The 8899-nt window shown below is 42.8% G+C and overlaps 1 protein-coding gene across 3 annotated transcripts in view; it reads left to right on the top strand.

The window, feature by feature from the left end:
* Positions 1–363: 363 nt before the first annotated feature.
* MATCAP2 (microtubule associated tyrosine carboxypeptidase 2) overlaps positions 364–8899 on the top strand; it is a 54190-nt gene continuing 45654 nt past the window's right edge. For all 3 annotated transcript variants that reach the window (XM_049894143.1, XM_049894142.1, XM_049894141.1), the window contains exon 1: positions 364–662. In XM_049894143.1, coding sequence (XP_049750100.1) covers positions 638–662 — 25 coding nt within the window. In that variant the 5' untranslated portion in view covers positions 364–637. The remainder of the gene's footprint in view (positions 663–8899) is intronic.

Here is an 8899-nt window from a genome sequence, read left to right as displayed (position 1 = left end):
GCTTTTTCGCATCTTTTAAGTTAAAGTGTGGAGGAGATCCAGCTTTGTAATTCTCAGCTGAGGCCTGAGGGTCACGCTACCCCTCTCTTCTTCGTAAATCTACTACGGAGTTGAGCCCCTAAAACGGCGCACAAATGTCAGTGGGGATAATTAGTCGAAATGCGCGTATCCAACGGGGCTGACCCGGTTGGTCCCCGGCGCAGCCGACAAGACCAGACGCGGGGACCCACGCGGGGACTCTCCTTCCGTGTCTCTGCGAGGCCCTGCTCAGTCGCACGAGCGCCCCCAGCGGCGCGCAAGCTCTGTGAAGCTCAGCGTTCGCATACAGCGGGCCGTGTTTCCTAGCAACTGGGGAGGCGGCAACGTCACGGCAGCGGGAGCCCAGCGAGGCTGCCCACCGTAGGGCCGCCTTCTGCACCTTCCGGCAGCAGCGGACGGGAAGGTGCGCCGCTCACAGCCGTGTACCCGCAGGTCCGCGTCCGCCCCTACCAGTCCTATCCTGCCCCACGTCGCCGGCGGCAACTTCCCGCCGCGATCCCGCCACTGAGGCCCGGGCCGGAGGCGAGAGGCAGCCCGGCTCCGCTCTGTCCTCTCTCCCCGCGCCCACGCAGCCCGCCGCCCCGGCTTCGGCGGGACCATGCTGGAGTCTATTCGCGTGACGGGTGAGTGCAGGGTAAGGCTGGTCCTGGGGTGCCCCGGGCTCCTGAGCGCAGGTGGGCGGCGGCGACCAACATCCGCCGGGGTCGCTCGCGGCGGGTGTGGGTCGGGGTCTGGCCGCACGCAGGGCGTTGCGGGACCGCCGGGAGGTGGTGGGAGCGGTGGGATGTGGGCTCCGCTTGCGGCGCACGGACCCAACCCCGCTCCCAAACAGAGCCGCTCGGGAAACCTGTGCGGTGGAGAGAAGAAGAGAAGGGTCCGTTTTTCTTTTGTCGTTTATTGCCAGAAAGCACATGTCGTAGAATCTAATGAAGTAAATTATTATTAGAGATAACTGGTCCTACTAATGTACAACCTAAGTATTCTTAAATTATATTTCAGAGTATGTTTGGTACGTGATTAGGCATTGTAGTGTATTTTCTAGAATGTTCAGGAAAATCGTTTGGCAAAAGAACAAGTCGCTATATGTCAGTGTTTATATTGTGTATATTTGTATATAAGGAGCCCTGATGGCACAGTGGTTAAGCGCTCAGCTGCCAGCCAAAAGGTTGGTGGTTCAAACCCACCAGCAGCTACTCAGGAGAAAGATGCGGCAGTCTACTATAAAGATTACAGCCTTAGAAACCCTATGGGGCAGCTCTGTTCTGTCCTGTAGGGTTGCTGTGAGGGGCGATTGACTCAAGAGGAATGGGCTATGTTTGTATGTATGCTTTTAGTCCTAAATCGTTGAGAACCTTTTGAGATGTTATAAATGGCTCTCTTTATAGTATGTATTCTGCACCAAGCTTAAAAGCTTAAAACATGGGTATTTAGACCCCAAGGCTGAAAGTTTACTTGCCTGTCATTTTTTTAAAACAACTCTGAATGTTAGCCAGTAAAAAAAAATATTTTGCATAATATTACAATAACTTCCTAGGCCATTTCCCCAGTATTTGATTCTTTATGATAACACTTCTGCAAGACAAGGGTCTGTTAGCATGATGAAGAACAACATAGTAAAGATTAATGCCTAATGCTTAAACAAGGATTAAAATAAGGACAGAAATTTTAACTTTAAGGCATTGCAATACCTATTACACCATCTTTCTGTTTCTTTTTTTTTTATTACCTTTTATTAAGCTTCAAGTGAACGTTTACAAATCCAATCAGTCTGTCACATATAAGTTTACATACATCTTACTCCGTACTCCCACCTGCTCTTCCCCTATTGAGTCAGCCCTTTCAGTCTCTCCTTTCTTGACAATTTTGCCAGCTTCCCTCTCTCTCTATCCTCCCATCCCCCCTCCAGACAAGAGTTGCCAACACAATCTCAAGTGTCCCCCGATATAATTAGCTCACTCTTCAGCATCTCTCTCCCACCCGCTGACCAGTCCCTTTCATGTCTGATGAGTTGTCTTCGGGGATGGTTCCTGTCCTGTGTCAACAGAAGGTCTGGGGAGCATGGCCGCCGGGATTCCTCTAGTCTCAGTCAGACCATTACGTATGGTCTTTTTATAAGAATTTGGGGTCTGCATCCCACTGATCTCCTGTTCCCTCAGGAGTTCTCTGCTGTGCTCCCTGTCAGGGCAGTCATCGATTGTGGCCAGGCACCAACTAGTTCTTCTGGTCTCAGGGTGATGTAGGTCTCTGGTTCATGTGGCCCTTTCTGTCTCTTGGGCTCCTAGTTGTCGTGTGACCTTGGTGTTCTTCATTTTCCTTTGCTCCAGGTGGGTTGAGACCAATTGATGCATCTTAGATGGCCACTTGTTAGCCTTTAAGACCCCAGACGCCACATTTCAAAGTGGGATGCAGAATGTTTTCATAATAGAATTATTTTGCCAATTGACATAGAAGTCCCCTCAAACCATGTTCCCCAGACCCCCGCCCCTGCTCCGCTGACCTTTGAAGTACTCATTTTATTCCAGAAACTTCTTTGCTTTTGGTCCAGTCCAATTGAGCTGACCTTCCATGTATTGAGTGTTGTCTTTCCCTTCACCCAAAGCAGTTCTTATCTACTGATTAATCAATAAAAAACCCTCTCCCTCCCTCCCTCCCTCCCCCCTTCGTAACCACAAAAGTATGTGTTCTTCTCAGTTTTTACTATTTCTCAAGATCTTATAGTAGTGGTCTTATACAATATTTGTCCTTTTGCCTCTGACTCATTTCACTCAGCATAATGCCTTCCAGGTTCCTCCATGTTATGAAATGTTTCACAGATTCGTCACTGTTCTTTATCTATGCGTAGTATTCCATTGTGTGAATATACCACAATTTATTTAACCATTCATCCGTTGATGGACACCTTGGTTGCTTCCAGCTTTTTGCTATTGTAAACAGAGCTGCAATAAACATGGGTGTGCATATATCTGTTTGTGTGAAGGCTCTTGTATCTCTAGGGTATATTCCCAGGAGTGGGATTTCTGGGTTGTATGGTAGTTCTATTTCTAACTGTTTAAGATAACGCCAGATAGATTTCCAAAGTGGTTGTACCATTTTACATTCCCACCAGCAGTGAATAAGAGTTCCAATCTCTCCGCAGCCTCTCCAACATTTATTATTTTGTGTTTTTTTGGATTAATGCCAGCCTTGTTGGTGTGAGATGGAATCTCATCGTAGTTTTAATTTGCATTTCTCTAATGGTTAATGATCGAGAGCATTTTCTCATGTATCTGTTGGCTGCGTGAATATCTTCTTTAGTGTTTCTTTTTTATTGTAAAACTAAATTCCTTGAAAATAAATTATGATTATGGTCTTAATTTTATACTATTTTATTTCATGTTCAGTGTTATAAAAAAATACTGAGCTGACTTTGTGCAGTCATGACATTGCTGTTGTTTAGCTCGTTGTCATTTATGTTGACAGGAAGCGTAGAAGTTAGAGGAACCAAGATCTAAGAGGCAACTTAAACTGGCATTAGTTTTTTAAAAATGTAATTTATTAATATCTAATGAAAATGCTTGCAGTTACTAAAAATTCTATACCTTCTTTATATTTTGGAGCCCTGGTGGCACAATGGCTAAGCACTTGGCTGCTAACCAAAAGGCTAGCAGTTTGAATCCACCAGCCGCTCCTTGGAAATCCTTTGGGGCAGTTCTACTCTGTCCTATAGGGTTGCTATGAATCAGAATCAACTTCACAGCAACGTTTTTTTTTTGTTTGTTTGTTTTTTATGTCTTCGAACAAGGTTCTCAACCTTCGCACTGTTCACATTTTGGACCCGATAATTTTTTGTCAAGGGGGACCGAACTATACTTTGTAGGATGTTTAGCAGCATCCCTGGCCTCTACCCTCTAAAAGATGCCAGTAATATGACCCTTCCAGTTGTGACAACCAAAAATGTTTCCAGAAATTGCCCTATCACCCTTGGTAGAGAACCTCTGTCTTGGAGAAAACTATAGCTGGATCCTGTCACAGAGCAGCTTATTAGATATTCAAAAATAACATAGATTAAAGTCATTTTCCCAAAGCATAACAATTGTAAAGAACACAGCTCTATCATCTGTATTAGAAGATGGGTAGTCTGACCAAACAGCAATACAAAGTGGGTCTCCTAGTATTTCAGAATGTGAAGCTGGAAGTCGAGGACAAGTACTTCATAAAATGGTAGATCTGTTCCCCTTTCTTCAACTTCCTTCCCATAATTTAGTGGCAATACACTTAGCAGTCCACTTTTGTGTGTTGCATAGTAATTTGGCAGTGAATTTCTGTATTACAATAAAAATTCGAAGAGCCATTTGAGACAATTTAGGCTTCAAATTTGCAGCCCTTTAAAATAGCAGACCAGGACATTGTTCACAATATCTTCTCCATTTCTTGTACATCCTATCCATCCCATCCATTGCCGTCGAGTCGATTCCAACTCATAGCTACCCTATAGGACAAAGTAGAACTGCCCCATAGGATTTCTAAGGAATGGCTGGTGATATTCCAACTGCTAACTTTTGGTTAGCAGCCAAGCTCTTAAAAACCTGACCACCAAAACCCAAACCCAAACCACTGCTGTCGAGTTGATTCTGACTCATAGTGACCCTATAGAACTGCCCGATAGAGTTTACAAGGAGAGCCTGGCAGACTCGAACTGCCGACCTCTTGGTTAGCAGACGTAGCACTTAACCACTACACCACCACGGTTTCCATCTCACCACCAGGACTCTTTTGTGTATCATTGGGCTAGTTAAAATGGTAATTCAAAACCCTATGTCCAGCATTTCACTGAAATATCAGAAAGCCCAACTTAGACTGCCAGAAACTTTATGAAGAGGGCTTAGGTGAAAACATGGTCTTAACTACCCCTTTTTCCCTATTACATTGATATCTAAGAAGTCCATGTTCTCCTGGTTAGCAGAAGAACTTGATTTTTTGTGATAGCAGTACTGATAGAAATGTATTCATTTTTTCATCTTTAAAATAGCTGTAAATAACAGAACAGTCTGGTTGTTTTATAGTTCAGCACTGAGGCAATTACTTAAGTGTTTCCAAGATCACTTCCTGTATCTTATCCACTTTTGACTTTTAGTCATGATTTAATCTAAATTTGTAATCTAAATATAACTTTCTGGTGGAATGCCTGATTGAAGGAGTAAAATGAAGTAAGAAGGATGTGTCTGTTACATATGCTGTTTGAAAATGGAATCAAATTGAAAAGTTTTTGTTTTGCCTTCTCATACCATTTTAAAGATTATTTATTATATTAAAGTTACTAAAAGATTGGTTCTAGAATATAAAATTAATTCTTTTATATTAATCTGGAAAACTAAATTTAATGATTCTAAACATTCTTGTTTCTGTTATTTCATGGAGTATTTCTTTAGGAGCTGAATATAATACTGATAATAGTAAACAGCACTTTACAAATAGTACTCTTATAATCCTCAGAACAATACTATGAGGTGTGTAGTATTAGTATCCCATTTTTCAGGTAAGGATACTACAGCACAAAAAAGTAACTTGGTCAGAGTCACATAGTTACTAATAAACAGAGTCAAGATTCAGACCCTAGAAGCTCCATTCCAAAGCCTATTTTCTCAACGAGGAGAGTATAGTGGTGGGTAAAATCAACACACTGTTACAGTGACTGTATGCTGATTTAAGCCACAAAACTCAGAATCAAGATCTCATTTAACAGACCGCCCATGATGGCAGCTTAGACACACCATGCCTTCCCCCTACAGCAAAGACCCGAGAAACCAAGTGAAACAGATACAAATGATAGTGAAGGAACCCTGAGCACCAAACAGAAAGATAAAAATTAGATCGAATACCAATTGGAAGGAGAAACTGAACAAAAACAGGGAACAAGGAGAGATACAGAGCTGAGGTGCCCTACCAACCAGCCTGGCACTGCATGGCCATCTTTAGACAAAGCCAACAGCAATCCTGGGGTGAGGAGCACAGGAAGTCAACTTCATGGAATTCCCAGTAAAAGACCAAGGAACTGTGTAGACATACCCAGAGTGAAGCAAGGTGAGCAGGATATGAACTGGATCTAAGGAGGGAAAGTATAGAGGGTGAGTGCTCCATTCATCCTGAAGTCAGAACAAGGAGGGAGATAGGATCCAGACAAAACTAGTCATGAGCTGTGGTCCCCGATCATGAGGGTGGGTGGCACAAATGGAGTAATAGATCCATAGAGTGTCAGCAGGAGGCCCCCCACCTGACCAGACACCAAGCAGCAGCCCATCCTTACATTTAGCCTGAGCCAGGTCCCAGGAACTCATGCCTAGTGACCAGAGGAGCATGCTCCTCCTTTTCCCACCTTCCTAGTGATTAGCAATGCGTACCTCCCCATCCCTGCTGCCCCGCCTGACTGGGGACTATGGAGCAAACTTGCTCCCCCACCACTCAGCTTCACCTTACCCGCCACCCCCTCACCTACCTGGTAATCAGCAGTGAGCACTCCTGTGCTGCTGGTTGTCTGCCACAGGCCCTGCCCACCAAACCCTTCCACCTGCTGCCCCACCCACCCAGTGAGCAGTAGAGAGCACTTTGCCCATCACCCCACCGACCCAGCAAGCAGCAGTGAGTATGCCTGCCCCACCAGTCACCCACCACACCTCCTGCCCACTACCTTGCCTGCCCTGCGAGTGCTATCACAGGCTCCCACACCACTGGACCAATAACAGGTGGTGGCCTGCACTCACTCAGTCTGCCCCCAGGCTCCTCACCCACCTGGTGAAGAGTATCGTGCACTCGTCCTGCCAGCTGCTGCCCTGCCAACTCGGTGACAGGTGGTGAGCACTCCCATGCTGTAAGACAAGTGATCAGCTGGGCACGCGTGCTCTACCTGCTCGGATATATCAAAAGAAAAAATCAGGACAAAACAAACATATAATTAATCAATAAATACATAAATAAAATAATACCTTGATGCCTCGGAGACAGACAGTAACAAATCATGAAAAAAAGAAAAAGATGGCTCAAACAAATGAGCAAAATAAAGGAAAAGAAAACCCTCCTGAGGAAGAAACGATAATATAATTATCTGAAAAGGAATTCAAAAGACTTATATTTAGGATCCTTAAAAGAGATCAAGGAAAACACAGAAAAAACACTAGAAGAATTCAGGAAAACAATATAAAATCAAAATAACAGACTCATAATGACCCTCCAGGACAAAGTAGAACTGCCCCATAGGGTTTCCAAGTAGCAGCTGGTGGATTTGAACTGCTGACCTTTTTGTTAGCAGCTGTAGCTCTTAACCACTGTGCCAGGGCTCCATGGAAGGACACAGAAGTAGCATTGAATCACTAGAAGAGCAAAATAGAGGATACATCCCTTGATACTAATTTATTTGAGGAACAATCAGAAAAAAGAACGAAGAAAAACAAAGCAGAAGAATTAGGGGGCACCATTAAGAGGAATCATTTACGTGTAATATAAATTCCAGAAGAGAAGCAGAAAAAAGTACAGAGAGAATTTTTGAAGCTATATTGGCTGAAAACTACCCAAATATGAAAGATGAGATGATGACCATCGAAGAAGCTCAGCAAACGCATACAGGATAGACCCACCCCCCCAAAAAAATTACCGAGGCATGGCATAATCCAACTTGCCAAAACCAAGGATAAAGAATTCTGAAAGCAGCTCGTGAAAAATGAAATATCACTTACAAAGGGGCACCAATAAGACCAAGTGCTGATTTCTTGTTAGAAACCACATAGGCAAGAAGACAAGGGGATGACCTATATAAAATCCTGAAGAAAAAGAATTGCCAACCCAGAATCATATATCTGGCAAAATTGTCTTTCAAAAACAATGGTGAACTAAGACATTGCCAGATAAGCAGGAGCTAAGTGAATTTATAAAAACCAGCCCAGCCTTATAAGAAATATTAAAAGGAGTACTTTAGACAGAGAACCAACAGCATCACACAAAAACCTGAGATACAGAGATACAACATCATCACCCAGATACCTAGATAAAGACGTCACAAAAGCAAAATAAAGCTAAAGAAACTGACTACAGAGAACCAGAGGAGTTAAGCTATAAACAACGAAAACTTCAAAACAAAAGGAGGGATCAATGGTGTAGTTATAGACCTTCCGTATGGAGGCGATATCAAGATATAACAGACTACTTTAAATGCAGAAAGATAAAGGTAAATTTTCAGAGTAACTATAAATAAAATTAATGAATCTACCCACCAAAATCCAGAAGAAAACCAAAAAGCCTCAGTAAACACAAAAACAACAATGATAGGAAAAGAAAATCCATATACAAAGAGAACTCAACAGAAAATTAAGAACAAAGAGAAATTGTTAACAACACACACACAAAAGTGTAAAAGAATGACAGCAATGAATCTGTAACAATCGCTAATTACACTGAATGTAAATGGATTAAATGCACCAGTCAAGAGACAGAGGGCAGCAGAATGGATTAAAACATGACCCATCAATATGCTACCTACAAGAGACACAGCTTAGATACAAAGACATAAGTTAAAATCAAAGAATGGAAAAAACTATATTAAGCAGACAGTATCCAAAAGAGAGAGCAGGAGTAGCAATAATAATTTCAAATAAAATAGACTTTAAGTCGAAATCCATTATACGAGACAAAGAAGGGCATTATGTAGTGATTAAAGGGTCAAATCCACAAAGAAGACATAACAATAATGAATATTTATGCAGGCAATGACAGAGCTCCAAAATACATAAAACTAACAGAATTGAAAAGAAAAATAAGTAGTCCTACAATAATAGTACTAGACTTCAACATACCACTTCTGATGATTGACAGAACAGCTGGAAAGAAACTCAGT

The sequence above is a fragment of the Elephas maximus genome, chromosome 8 (genome assembly GCF_024166365.1).
Source record: "Elephas maximus indicus isolate mEleMax1 chromosome 8, mEleMax1 primary haplotype, whole genome shotgun sequence".
Classification (NCBI taxonomy): Eukaryota; Metazoa; Chordata; class Mammalia; order Proboscidea; family Elephantidae; genus Elephas; species Elephas maximus.
The sequence above is the reverse complement of the archived record's forward strand: the minus strand, read 5'-3'. Positions and strand labels throughout refer to the sequence as shown.